The sequence below is a fragment of the Pieris napi genome, chromosome 11 (genome assembly GCF_905475465.1).
Source record: "Pieris napi chromosome 11, ilPieNapi1.2, whole genome shotgun sequence".
Taxonomy (NCBI): domain Eukaryota; kingdom Metazoa; phylum Arthropoda; class Insecta; order Lepidoptera; family Pieridae; genus Pieris; species Pieris napi.
Window position 1 is genome coordinate 9,851,652 of NC_062244.1, and position 15,217 is coordinate 9,866,868.

The 15,217-nt window shown below is 31.9% G+C and overlaps 2 protein-coding genes across 5 annotated transcripts; both read left to right on the plus strand.

Annotated features, from left to right (window-relative positions):
- Positions 1-2,266: 2,266 nt before the first annotated feature.
- On the plus strand, positions 2,267-9,288 carry LOC125053649. The gene is made up of 3 exons (XM_047655120.1): positions 2,267-2,569; positions 7,557-7,669; positions 7,997-9,288. Exons 1-3 carry the CDS (start codon positions 2,504-2,506, stop codon positions 8,124-8,126), a joined length of 309 nt encoding a protein of 102 aa, XP_047511076.1. The 5' UTR covers positions 2,267-2,503; the 3' UTR covers positions 8,127-9,288.
- A 2,535-nt stretch (positions 9,289-11,823) lies between these two features.
- LOC125053640 lies at positions 11,824-14,650 on the plus strand. Of its 4 annotated transcripts, none has more exons than XM_047655090.1 (7): positions 11,824-11,985; positions 12,237-12,366; positions 12,490-12,591; positions 12,660-12,764; positions 12,832-12,983; positions 13,843-14,020; positions 14,319-14,650. In XM_047655090.1, exons 1-7 carry the CDS (start codon positions 11,926-11,928, stop codon positions 14,492-14,494), a joined length of 903 nt encoding a protein of 300 aa, XP_047511046.1. In that variant the 5' UTR covers positions 11,824-11,925; the 3' UTR covers positions 14,495-14,650. The 4 variants fall into 4 exon arrangements, with proteins under 4 accessions (XP_047511046.1, XP_047511047.1, XP_047511050.1 ...); XM_047655091.1 differs by having other exon boundaries at positions 12,832-12,974; XM_047655094.1 differs by having other exon boundaries at positions 12,844-12,983.
- Positions 14,651-15,217: the final 567 nt, after the last annotated feature.

A 15,217-nucleotide genomic window follows, 5' to 3' on the forward strand; every position in this document is an offset into this window, starting at 1 on the left:
CAAAGTTGTACGTAAAATTATTTAATTGTTTTTTTAAATTACTCGTAATATTTTATTTGTATGTGAATTAAATATGTAAATTTTGATTGTAGATTCATATTAGACGATACAACTTTACGCCATTTAATGCCCGATTACTTAACGATAGATTATATCTTTCTATACTAAGTAAGATAAATAACTAAGATAGAGAGGTAGATAAATTAAATAAATGTATTATGTTATATGAACGGTATCTAACTAAAACCTTTTTTGAGATATTAACGAATGCTTACTTTAATTGAAGACGTAAGTATGCCATTTTTTGGCTCACACATTACACTTGATAATTTAACAAAATACGAAAAAATATATCAGAGTCATCATGAAACTAGATTTTACTTTGAAGATAAAAAATAATTTTGATAAAACTTGTGCGAGATTTTATAATAATTTAGTAAAGATTTAATAAGCCCTATTCCACATTATAATATATTTCGTAACTTTAGAATAAGATATATAAAGCTGCTAACTGTTACCTAAGCTAATTAATAAGGTAGGATCAATTTGTAGAACAAACGGTTACCCCTGCGCACAAAGGAATTTTAAACTGACCTCACAAAAAAGCAAATATGAATCTTGATTAGCTATTGAATACGGCTACATATGTATATACATATTGAATATTGAACTTAAATAGTATAAATGTAAAATAAAATATACAATTACAATATTAAATATCCCTAGAACAGTTTTCCTTTATTATTTTAATATAACGTATTTGTATTTTATAATAACAGCTAACAATACATAGGTATGTTACTTTAAAATTGTCAAAATACCGGTGTTTGTGTGTCTATGGCATTTGACCGCGTCTGCATTTAAATATATCGATTTTCATAAATTAAGAAACCACGACTTCTATAGATTACTATACGACCCGACAGACGTTGTCCTGCATGATATTTCAAGCGATTAGGATATTAAACAAAGTATGAAAGTACCGACTGCAGCGCAATTTGCCGGGCTGATTTGTGAATCTAAATCATCCAGGGCTCCACCCCCCATTTACTCTAGTGTTAATGTGGGTTAACAAATTAAGAAACGTAATATATAGATAACTACACGATTATCTTGCAACAAAGATTCACATTAAAGATGATAAAAAGTTTTAAATCGAATTTTTAAGATCAGGAAAATGAATGTCGTTTTTTTCATTTTCTTCAAATGGAGGTAGATAAGGTACTTGCAAAAAGGTGAGCACACGAAAAAAAATGTGACAGACTTTGCAAAAAAGGAAAGATGAATAATTACTTAAGAAATCAGTAAATCTTAATGAATGAAATAATAATTCAAGAGAACTGTCCTTTACATATAATATATTGTAAATAGTTAGTTACCTAGCAATATTTATTCTACCAATACTAACAATAATGTTACTTCAAAATAACTAAAGGTGGTAAGTTAATTAAAGTGTGCCTATGACATTTCTACGCGTGCGTATATGTACTGATATTAATAATTAACAAAAGACGAATTCTATAGTAAGTTTTATAAAACATCAGAAATAGCTATTACTTAACATGCATTTCGTATAAATCAAAATAGAAATTGAAAAAAAATAATATCTGCTTATTATTGTGGTAAAAATTTACTATTAAAACACATTGCAATTTGTACCAATTTAAACTTAACAGAAAATCAGCAACGGCTACGAAAAAATTTGAAAGTGACTTCATAAAAACATAATTTTTGATCTACCTTCATTTGCAAAAACGACATTCTTAATGAAATAACGAATTTTTAACGGCTAAAAACAATATATTAGCGGCATAGTTTTAGGGTGAAATGTGACTCATCTATCGGCTCTAGTATGATGCAATTTATAATCATGCTACATCAGTGGGAAAAAGGCGCCAGCGTAGTTTTCTTTGAAATTATATAAAAGCCAGGCTTTATTTCATAAAACAATCTTTAGAAAGACACGTTATCTATAATTAAAAACGCCAGCCACACCAAAAGAATGAAATATATTGTGAAATAAAAAAAAAGGCTAGGTTTATGAATTTCGTGGCAAATAGATCTCAGTATTAAAATTCGTCAATACGTCACAGCAAGATAACAAGTGTCAACCAGACAATTTAAGTAACAATGAAATAGCAATAAAAATTATCACGTAATTCAAATATTAAACAATGGAATTTATAAGATCATCGATCTCGTAGTATCGGACGCAAACAGCTCATGTTTATTGATCGTGCGGTCACGTCTTCGCGGTTATCACCAGTGACCACCACAATCGTAGTGGATCGTAGTACAAAATCATTCATATGATTAATTATATTATCTCGTAGCCCTTAACGCTACTACGATTTAGCTAAGGACAATCTGTGACCATTGAGTCACAGAAATTATAAATATCGCAGCACCCGGCACACGCCGTCATTCACCTTCCGACAAGCACTGCGCGCACCGCATATACCTTGTGTTATTAACATACTCGTAAATCATAATCTCTAAAACAATGAAATACTTTATTGTTTTATTATCTCTGTGCATGTTATCAGCAGCATCAAACCTACGCGAGAGGGTGAGTTTACAAAATTTATCTAATTTTTGGCTTACTTTTTGCATTAGTTAATTTTCGGTAAAATACTTGTGTTATTAAGGTTTTTGTCTTATTTATTTAGATTTTATTAAAAGTAAAATGTACGTTTTTTTTAAAGCATTCTTGATGGAGTTTACTTTTCCCGCGTCTTTGTCATTTTCTGTCGTTAAAAAGAAACATGTTCTTCATACCGCGTAATCAAATAATATAAACAATTCATTTTATATATAATAAATTGTTTTGCTTAAATCTAAGTAAACAAGAATGTGCGTATTTATTAAGATTTATCGTTCGACGAAATGAGATGACGTGTTAGCAATGATGCAATTATATATTTTTTTTATTTGTAAAATTTTCCAATATCTACTCTCAGTTTACGAAGGCAATTTTTATAACTCATCATTGTACATTTTAGAGATTGTTCGTGTAAACCGTTAAAATGAGATTCAAATTTTCTAAGACTAACATATAATCACTGACCTTGAACTTGTTCAGTCTGGTCTAGAGGTATTTCGATTCCCCTCCCATGCTAAAGTTAGAATATAGTGCAACACGCGTAACACAGTCTTAAAAATTCGGTATATTTCTTGATTTTATTGAGTTATCGTTATGACGTGACGTGCCGATGAACTTTTGTTTTTTGCGCTAAAATAATTTTACATTTTGTATATTTATGGTGAAGTATATGTGTTAGATCTTATAATCAAATTATTTAAATTCGTATGGAACAATAGTACAGTTATGTAATAAACGGTAATAACTGGGATGAACCGGCATCTCCTTTCCTAATGGAAACGTAGGTATCTCTGCAACTTTGTATTAACGATATTCTAACGACTGCGAATAAGAAAATGTTAGCAATAACTGGGTATTAGTTTGGTTTGTTTTATATTGTAAGGGTGCGTTCTTAAAAAATATATCCTCAGACTTTCCTTTGAATTCATATAAGAAAAATGCACACAATTTCGCTTCGAAAAATGTTCAATGCGGTTAATTTTCTTGTTTGTTTTAATTTTAAATCAGCCAGTTAGAAAGTGGTGTTATAGTGGATTAGTTTCAAAACGATTGCTTTTTCTGGATTTTTTTTAAATCATCAGAAATACCTATTACCTAGCATGTATTTCGTATAAATCAAAATTAAAGTTGAAAAAAATAATATCTGCTAATTATTGTAGTAAAATTTTACTATTTAAACACAATGCAATTTGTATATTGCAAACTGTACCAATTTAAACTTCTGAAAATCAGCAACGGCTACGAAAAATTTGAAAGTGACTTCATAAAAAAAATATTTTTGATCTACCTACATTTGCAAAAACGTCATTCTTAATGAAATAACGAATTTTTAATTATTTTTCTGGATTTTTCTATCTATTAATTTCTAATTAACGGTATAATCCTCTATAAAAACTATTTTACTTTTTATTTTTTATACGGCTTGTAAATATAAAAAAAAGAATAACTAAACGATAAGTTTTGCATAACTCTAACTTTGATTGACCAATATTTAATTTCAACAATTACGCCTGTTAAAAATCATTCTTATATTATCGTAAACCGCGCCCCTAAAGCCTTAACTAGAAGTCTGGGTCAACTATTCTCGTAAGAAATAGTTGTAGAAGTCAAATATTATTTGCATTGCGTTCATTGCGTAATTTATTATACTTTTACAGTGCATGCTTAACAATTTAAACACACAAAACCGTAACGGATAGATTGTATCTGTTAACGGACTATTTAGTTTATATCGGCCGAAGTATTCCGCGGCGGATAAACGTTATACGGATATCGGCACTTAGTGTAACGCTTAATACTGACGTGACGGAGGCGTGCCTCGTGACGATGATCACGTTTCTTTCGTTTTGCCGAGTATTCGCATATCGAAGTATTTGGACCTAATTTAGGCTAGTGATTGTAGGCCTATTGTTATGAAGTATATATATGTTTTTGTGCTTTGCTTAGCGAAATAAATGGTGACTGGTCGTACTTGAATTCGTGTTATGTTAGTTATTTCGACTATGTATTTGCGTATTGTTCCCACGAGAATGTAAGTGCGTGCTCCTATTTCACCATGCCTCCTGCTGATAGAGAATAACTCTTTGTTTTAAATTTATTTTATTATTATTACTTAAGATGTCATGTGGAACATGGTGTAATGGTTGCAGTTCCTTACAAACAAAAAACTTGGCGATTAAAAAGAGTGGCGGAGAGTTTATTGCCAGTTCTTCTCTTCCGTTCTATGCCCTTGATTTGGCAAAAATGGCAGTAAATGTAAAATTAAAAGCAATATGTATATTTCTTTTTTGACGTTCATAAGTGTACATTGTGTTACCTATATGAATGGTTTTTGACTTTTGAAATATTATTTTTTTCCGTGTATAAGTTCGTACTTTAGCTCCAAATACGACCGCGGCTTTGCAGTTTTTATTTTTTTCTGTTACGTTAATATTTAAAGATATTTTTTCTGTATTTTGATGATATGGTCGATAATAGCCACTCCATTTGACAAATGTACTTCTACGTCTTAAAAATTAACTAGGATGTACCCAATTCCTTAATGCGCATCATAACGTACGCCGAGCCGCTATAAAAATTGCGTCAGACTATTATGCACTGCTCTTGAGGTAGGTCAGTTAACAAGTTCTAAATGAGCCAGTACCTACAGTTATTTTCAGCATGCCTATTTAACATTGTTTTCTGTCTAAAAGTGTCTAAATTACGCGTTTAACACGAATGGCTTCGTAAATATAATCTATTCTAATATTCAAGTATTTCCTCCTACTTCGATTTTGTTTTCTTTGGAGTAGAGACTCTTGAGCCGTAGGGTTCAAGTGTACAGGCGCTAATTAAATATTAAGGTTGGCACCTGGTAGATAGTACCGATGACCCCAGAGCTGGTGCTTTCCTCGCTCAAAGAATAAGTATCGCAAGACAGCGAGAAATGTATTTTAATTTTCGTTCTAATAAACGATACATTCTAATATGATATAATATATTAGAATAGATTATATGATTTTAAAGTTGTTACGTGGAAAGTAAAATAATCGGGCATTGCTGCAGGACTCACGGTGCCTGATACGTTAGGATGCGACTTCGACCGCCGTTAATATTCGTGCCCTCAGCGAAAACTTACCTCTCGGAAAGAGCACACATGACAAAATGTATGGAAATAATGAATGAACTGCAAAGATTAACATACGTTTTTAATTGTCCGTTGAATGAACTGATAAAAGATGAATGAAACAATTTAAATCTGTACTGTAAAAAATTGTTGTTCTTTTCGTAAATATTTTAATTTATTACTGTTGAATGTAGTGTTGTTTTTTTCGATGTGTATACGTATTGCTTTGTGTTGTTGTGGCCTAGTGGCTTCAGCGTGCGACTCTCATCCCTGAGGTCGTAGGTTCCATCCCCGGCTGTGCACCAATGGACATTCTTTCTATGTGCGCATTCAACATTCGCTCGAACGGTGAAGGAAAAGTGAAAACATCGTGAGAAAACCGGCTTGCCTTAGACCCAAAAAGTCGAGAGCGTGCGTCAGGCACAGAAGGCTGATCACCATCATGAAACATATACAGAAATCTGAGGCCCAGACCTAAAAAGGTTGTAGCGCCACTGATTTTTTATTTTTTTATTTTATTGCATTGTATGTGATGTCAATGTAAATTATGCAGCTTACTTTGTTAAATAAATATGTAACTTACAAGAAAATAATAGTAAAATAAGCTGATGAACATAATTTTCTAACTAAAAACCTTTACTTAATAATTAAAGGAAGCTAATTATTAGTATTATTAATTAACACTTTTAAATGATAGTTAACTATTAAACAATATAAGATTTAATATTTATTATATAACATTCGTATTAAAAAAAAACAAAATTTTCGAACGTAAGAAATATTAAATAGGATATCACTGTTTTATGAGAAAATATTTTTCGTGTGTGCGATAAATTGAATATGCCAAGGTCAATAAGGCAATGACCTGCAGCCAAACATCGGGTTCCTGTTGACGTTTTTTAATATGGATAAGATAGGTTCAATGCCAGAAACTATATGTCGGGCATATTAGCCCCAATATCAGGATAACAAAGAAATATTTCAATAAAGAGATTTTATTGAACCGGGGCAACGGATAAAACATAGTTCTTGTTATTCCATTTTTAAAACTTTGATATATCACTTGTATGCAACACGTTCAGGCCAATATGGAGGAGGAAGGCATAAAGTATAGAATCTTTTCATTTCTATTAGAAATGCGCTGGCTCGTTTTACAGATAATAATTACCATTTTGCGGATACGTTCAAGGCCATTGCTACGCTCGTACGTTACTCGACTTCGCGGTATATTACCGCGTGAAATGTGAATAAACAATACTGATAGTAGTTGTATTTATTGAAAACAAAAACCGGAAATTAAATTTTGATTTATATAGGTTCGTTTCTACAAAACAATACGTCATTTTTTACACAATTCAGAGCTTTATTACCTAAAAGCATGTGAAGCTTGTGGGGCTAATCAATCATATTGCATTAGATTGTCAGTCTAAATATAATTAATCGGCGCATAAATAATCGGTTAAACAGAATTTAAAAAAAACTAAATGAACGCGATAAATAGGTACAATTTTTAAATAGTTAGAATAGTTTTTGCAATTCTAAATCTAACTCTGTCTACAAGTCTCAAAAAATAAATACATAATTTGTATTAAAATTAATAAACAAAACGATAAAAAATCAAAGGAACATAAAATATCCTAATAAATGTCGCAACGGGTTTATCACTAAGAAGTGAATATAATTTTTTTTATTTGCCCATAGACTGATCGGGGAAGACATCATTTTGCGTTTGTTTCCCTTTTTAGACAATAAGTTGATTAGCTTGTACCTTAAACAGTTATAGTTACACACAAACGCAGAATCTGTGTAAGTGATAGAGTTAGTACTAATTAATTGAAATTGTTACAGCGGGATAACTATCCCAATGGCACCGCAATTATTTGTGCTCCGCAAACGCCTTGCGGTTGGAAGGTATACAACCCAGTGACTAGGATGATACAGATCACAGTCATTAACACATAGTAAGTTCTTTTTAAATCTACTAACATCGTAGAAGAATCAAACAACACCAATAGTGGACATTATTTCTTATTTTTTCTTTGTTTTTTTAATTTTATAATTGTTTGCGTTATCAAAGTTGAGATTCATGTAAAGAAGGCTAACATTGTAGTGGTAAATGCTTATTGGAATTTCCTAGATATTAATAAATTAGCCAAATAAATTTTCTATAGAAACTTTACAACAAGGTTGGTCAGAATCCTTGACTCTTGTGGAAAGAATGTGAATGTTACATTCTCCTACTGTTTTTCTATTTAAAGAATATTATTAATACATCTTTATTTTTTCAGTTGTATATGCCGTGAAGGCTTATCTTGCAACATAGCGGATGACATCGAAGCGTCTAGTACGTACGAGATGAAATGCCGGGACCCAGTACCCGAAGCCGAAGGGGCGAATGACGAGACTGATGATGAATAGGTCGTTGTAAAACACCTGGGAGCCAAGACAAAAATCATCGCAATCGTGACTCGTTTTCGTCGGTCAATTTTTATGGACAAGTAATTTGTCATTACCATCAGTTTATATCGCGACAGCGAGTGACGCCCGCGAAGATTTTAGACTTGGCTATCTTTTTTAAGTATAATCTGTACTATTAGATATGACATTTAGATATTTGCCGCCTGTGGTCATTAGTTTATAGGTATGACACGAATTAAATGTCAAATTTGAAAACAGAAGTGATGTATTTGCCTTGTTTATTAAATATGGTTAAACGCCAGTAAAATTTTATAACTCTTGTTCTTTTCGATTTTGTTGATCAATTTAATTTAAAAAGTAGTAATTTTTTTAAATCTTTATCACTTCTGTTTTGAAATAAGGTTTTGTGTATTTGTAGCATCGTTTTGAGATGGCCGTCTTCTTAGATTCATGAATGCAAATGATTTTATTGTTTTCGATTAGCATTTTTTGTCAAGAATGAAATATTTTTTGATATTTGACATTTTATTAAAGTATATATTGATCATAGATAATGATTTTCATACATTTTAAAATAGATCTGTGAACAGTTTTAATCTGACATATCGAAATAAATAGTCCGTTATTTTAGTGTGTTGTCATCTGAGAAGACCTACCTTTAAGTTAGTATTTCATGTAACCTGTACAAGTACTTATTAGTTCTTAATTATTGTCTGTAAGGTCCTTATTCCAGAATGATTTAATATGGAGCCCTATTCAAAAAAATTACAACAGGTATGGCGCACTATCGCCAATTCAATTTGTATGGAATTGTCACGATCACGTGGTTCACGCTTGGTGTGTGTCTATTTCGTACAAATTTAACTGGCAATGGCGGGCCATGCTTGTGTAAAATAATATTGTCTAGGGCACCTATTTGAAAAACCGTCTTAATCTTTGGTATCTGACTTTGATACCTCTTGACTTAGGGATAAAAGATGGTTTTTTAATGTGACAAGTGTAGTACTTATTACTGATCGTGTATGAATCTACTTTATTTTTAAGAAATTTTTATGTTCCTTTTTATGTTGAAATACAATGGTAAATCAAATAATTAAATAATAATTACTTACTGCACAAGTAAGGACAGTTCAAATATAATAATAAATACATTTATAACTAATTACAGTTTTTCACTTATTTTTCTAATGGGAAACATATTATAATAGTAATAGGCTACATAATGTAGCATGATTTCAAAACCTAATATCGATGAAAACGACAATTCTTTGTAGGTGTCCCTCATCATGCAGATATCCCTTAACTCATAGTATTGTCTTTTATTAACACAACTTTTACACATTTAAAGACAACACTTTTTTAACGGATTGATGTAAAATAATTATAAGTTTATAATAATACATAGCTTCAATCCGTTAAAAAAGTGTTTTCTTGAAATCCCTTAGCTCGTTAGCTTATGTCTGAGCGTCGTGGCCAGCAAGGAAACATCCGGTGCGGACTGTTTCCACCTGTTACTATCCAGCGTCTTTCTTCTTGTAGAGTAGTTTTGAGGATGATGAGTCTTGAGATTTACTTGATTGGTGAATCAACCTACGTGATCTTTTGCCTTCTGTGTTACCAAACAAGTTCTAATCGCCTCTGCGCATGGTATGGCCGAAATAATATTAAATCGTTGTCGTTATATGGTTGATAGGCGAGTCCGTATGCGGAGTGGGGCCAAGATTCATGCGTGTATACTTAATTATAATTATCAATCTACCATTCGAGATAATTTAATTGACCTCTCTGACAAATACCTATAATTACTCTGGCTTTCTTATTTCCCGAATAATAATGCATATAAATAATGGTAGGAGACAACTCTTTTTATACATATTAATCTAGTTTAAATTTTAACTTAGAATTAGTCTAAGGAAAACACCTGCCGTGGGTGCGTCAGCTGAAGGCTGGTTCATGAAAAAGAATACCTATAATGCAGTATACCTACATATAGCATATACCTGCCCTGCGATTCTGTAACTCACTTTTCAAACTCACACAGCGGTTTTCGCATCGGCGGTCGCTCTGAAATCAGTCGTGAAGCAGTCATTTTATGATTTGGCATTCTAATAAACAATAAACTACAAGCTCTCACCTTTTCACTGCTTCACGACTGATTTGACAGCGACCGCCGATGCGAAAACCGCTGTGTGAGTTCGAAAAGTGAGTTACAGAATAGCAGGGCTGTACTGTTAAGCAGTGTAATTAGACAGATTTAGTTTTTATGAAATAAACAATTGAAATTAAATGTTTTTAATTTGTGGAGGACGGAAGACTTCCTCGGACCTAAAGGGAGGTTCCACGACCAGTCAGACCAGTGACTGGCCGTCCCGAAGACCCCAGTGACTGTTGTCGCGTAGGATGTCTTTTTCACTCTAAGGAGTCTAAATTTTTCGTACATGGCTTTAATAGGCCAAAAAACAGTAATAGTAAAGCGGGAATTACATTATGAAATTAGTTGCATGAAACTAATTTCCCCAAAAAATTGCGCAGGGCAATTTAGTTGCATTCAAGGATTTAATGCATGCATTAAGAAAATATTAAATTACACGATAAAACTAATGTCACGAAATTAATTTCAGGCCACTAATTTCGTAATGGAATTCCAGCTTAATATTTGTAACATAATAATACTAATAAAACTTCTAGGATTAATTCTTGTTCTACTAGAAAATGGTATAAGATTTTTCGGAGATTCATTATTTTACTTTTCGAACAAATGTATACCCCGTAAGCCCACGTCCTTCGTGGACGTTATTTTTCGTTGTACTTGGCTAAGCAACGAGGCGAAGTTTAATAAAATCTATGAAAAAAAGATATTTCCTATTTACCCAATGGCCTTATTGTTGCGATAGATATAAGGTTAAATATATATATGCCGTGTATTGAGCCACAATACATTATATTTTTAGTTTGGCAAATGACAGGACGAAGGCAATTTTCGTATAAGGGCTCAACCAATCATCATTATTGCCCAAATCACCTTTACAAATGAATTTATTATTCAATGAAATTTGCCCCACTACCTAATCATATTGAGCATTGTAAAACGATGAAAATGATTTCACGAGATACCATTTTTTTAATTCATGCTCATACATTTTAAAAACAATAAATTGGACAATTAATTTCTCTTAACGTTATGAATATAAACTTTTTATTTAATTAATATGTACATAAAATTAGTGCTGTTATAATATTCTGTAATGGTCTCACGTTAATTTTAATAAAATATATTGCGATAAAGTATACGTAAAACAAACATTATTACATTATACGTACTAATTATAAATAATATTACGACTTAATATAACGATGATGTACCTAATGTACAATTTATACGGCATTTTGTTGTACGGCGAATTTCATTATTTGGCTATTTTACCTAGGTATAAACTGTATTTATATTTATACTATAAAGGTGCTTTATGTTATTTCTACTTAAAATATGTGTCAACATTAATTATGATATGAAAGGTTTATAATAAATCTTCAATATTTTAAAATTGTAGGTAGATTAAAATTCAATGACTCAACGTATCTCAAAATAGTGGTCTTTAACGAAATTGAAGGTAGTTTAAAAAATATTCGGTGTAATAGATATTTCGGTACCAGGTAGTGACAGTCGCCGATGTCATGGTATTACAATATAGATTATGCATATGTATATTGTATTGACTCTATAAAAGCTTTGCACGGTTCGCCAATGTTCTAGTCCCTTCGAGTCACAGTAGAGAATTCGTTTTAAAGGTTTTGTGCAATGATGCCCAATTACGTTGAAGAGAGAAGCATTGTTATGGCTACTGAAATTATTAATACTGTAAGTATTTAGTATACAACTGTTTATGATTTGGTTGATTCGGTCAATACTTTCCTCGTATTTCTAGATTATTAATTTATGTATTTGAGACGTGTAGTATTTTAATTGTTTCATGTGATATACTCGTGGGTATTTTATTATTTCTCTATGGTTTTGTAATTGAATTTAAATACATTATTTTGGTTTTTATTAGGTTCTTTATTAGATATCTAGGAAGTGCGATTAAAATTTCGGCATTGTATTTATTTTAGTTTGCTCAGGGATCTACTGTGCCTACGATGAACCACACTGGGACACAGTTTTCTCCAGATGCAGTTCCTTTTCAGTCCCTAAACAATTCTGGATACATGAATAAAATGGAACCCCAGATAGCTGATCAAGGTAGTTTATTGTTTAAACACTGATTGAAAACAAACGACAATCTGACAACGCGATGTTTTTGAATATTGATGATTTGTTTAAAGATAACGTAAGTATTTACCTTAAAATAATAATTTATTTCAGATGCAATTCCATCAACTTCCGGTGGTTTTAATGGGTTTATTAATGATTTTTCAAAAATAAATGTAAACGAGCAACAAGAAAATCAAATTAAAACCGACTTGGGTGAGTGACTCAACATTAGTCTAGATTCTGGAATCTTCGATGGACTTTACAAATGGCCTTTTTTCTAGATGACAAGAGTGGTGCCGAATCAACCGCGGGTTTGAATGGAATTCCTGACGATTCTGATATCTTCTCTTTTCTAAATACAGACAATTTGGATCTGGTTGAACAATGTATGTATAGATAGAGCTATGTCTAATTTGAAAACAATTTTCCATATTCAGGATAAATTTATTTTAGGTTTGTCAACAGCTAACTACTACGTATCAATGCTGACACGCGATCAGCGAAATGTCTTAAGATCCATTCGTCCTAATATATTGTACGCATTCCTGGTGGAGGTGGCTAAGATAAGAAATGAGAGACAACGAATACAACGCCAGGTAATAGATGTAAGTGAAGCCATAATATAGTTTTAAATTATCATTAATATAGATAATTTACTAAGGGTCGATTCGACCAAACTTCAATTTATACACGAGTAACTATACCAAGAATAATCTATTCCATGATTTTAATCTCGAGTAAATCCATAGTCGTTTGTCCACGTAATCGATAGTATAATTGTGCTAGGAATAACAAACAATACGCGAATAGCGAGAGAATGGTGAACGAAAATAAAACTCGGCAAATAAATGTTGTTCTACAACGGGACAGTGTAAGAGCATACATCATGTCAACTCGATTTTGCCGTATTATAGTGTGAAAAAGTAGCTTTTTAAACAGGTGTCAAACGACAACAAAAAGTTTTTATTTCTTGTTTGTTTGAGGCTTTGTCTAAAAAGGAACTTCTGTTGAGCCCAGTTGAATTTCATTCTAATATTATATAAAATAAAAAATCTAAAAATAAATAAATAATAAATTGTTTAAACGTTCCATTATACAATGCTAGACTATTAATTTAGTGCGTTGCGTTGACTTGAAATTAAAACACAGAATTCATATTTGTGAAATGACAGAAATCAGCTGATTGGACTGAGTACTGACTGACGCCATTAAATTATTCTAGGCTGTTATTCCGTGCGAAACGGCGGTATAGTAGCAATTCCCGAATAAGCCCACTATTCTTAGAATTTGTAGTTGGTAAAACGTAAAATTGATTTACTCTCGATTAACTGACGATTTATTCTAAGATTAAGATTTACTCTTGTTTGGTCGAATCGACCCTAAATGATTAACTGATATCAAAATTTACCATCATTCTTTTGTCAGAGATTATTAAAGAATTTTAGTAATCAGTATTTTTTTCAGGAATGTGCTTTTTGCAAGAACAATGGTGAAAATGAAGAGTTCTACCTGTCTCATGTATTGAAGGACAGCCGTGGTCGTGTGCTGTGCCCAGTCCTTCGTGCTTTCCGCTGCCCACGCTGTGGCGCCACCGGGGATAGGGCGCACACCATCAAATATTGCCATCAAAGATCGAATGATGGTAAATTTATTCTCTTAGTTCATAGCAGACAGTAATGCACTCCTATAGGAGTCATTATACAAAAGATCTTAGGGGTGGACATATTCCATGACTCAATGTACAGTGTCTGGTTAGAATTGGGGTGTTCTTGTAAATATGTTATTTTCTAGTTATTGTTAATTTAGTTATATAGGTATTATATTTAATTAATGTTAACATCAGTTTAATGAATGACTGTCCGTTTTTAGGCATTTTTAATAATACATGTACATATATTTTAAGATATTGCGTAGTAGCTCATGTGTGTTACTTGTGGCAGGTTTCGATCGCAATGGATACTTTCCTCGCCGCCGTGGAAATTCGCCACCACCGAGTGTGACACTGGGCTTCAGTAGAATAGCTGAAGCTCGCAGAATGGTCGGAGTGAACAGTGAAGAGCCTCTCTATTCCCCAGAAAACGCTGATAACTGGTTTGCCAATAATGGCATACAGTAAATGATGAACGATGTTTTCAATCATAGAATACTTACTTTGACAGTTCGAAGTATTGCTATGACATATTGACTTAGCGAGGTCTGTTTTTTACTTTACATGTGTAAGTTTATACATTGATGACTTGAACACTTGGTGTATAGGAGATATTTAGTAATACTATGTCATGTTTTGTTTTGATTGATGCAGAAGGTTGATTTTACTACGTCCAGTAGAATTTTCAACGATGGCAAACGGCGTAATTCAATCGTTCCAAAGTTGTATGCAGGTCATACTATTTTCGATGACGAGTCTTAGCCGAGTCGAGACAAAACTTGCTTTTCATTGGGTATTTGAAATAATTGTTAATTAAATTTTAAAATATAATCTCTATTTCGGAAATTTGAATTAAATTAAAATAATATCATTATTAAGAAAATCGTAAAAAATCAACTGTTTTTAACATTTTATAAATCAATTGTTTATTACCAATGAAATTAATTTTTTAGGGTGTTGGGATTTTTGGGTTCAATAAAAATTTTTCAAGCATTTTTTTATTTTCATAATTCCCCACTAGTGAAATAAAAACAAGATTATTTTATACAAAATTTAATAGCAGTACAACTACACATAATTATTATAACATCAAACATCAATAGAGTATTATATTTATAACTAATGGTAGATAATCCTGTGTCCTATCACAGAAGATTTATCAAAGATTTGATTTTCTAGATTCGATGTTTA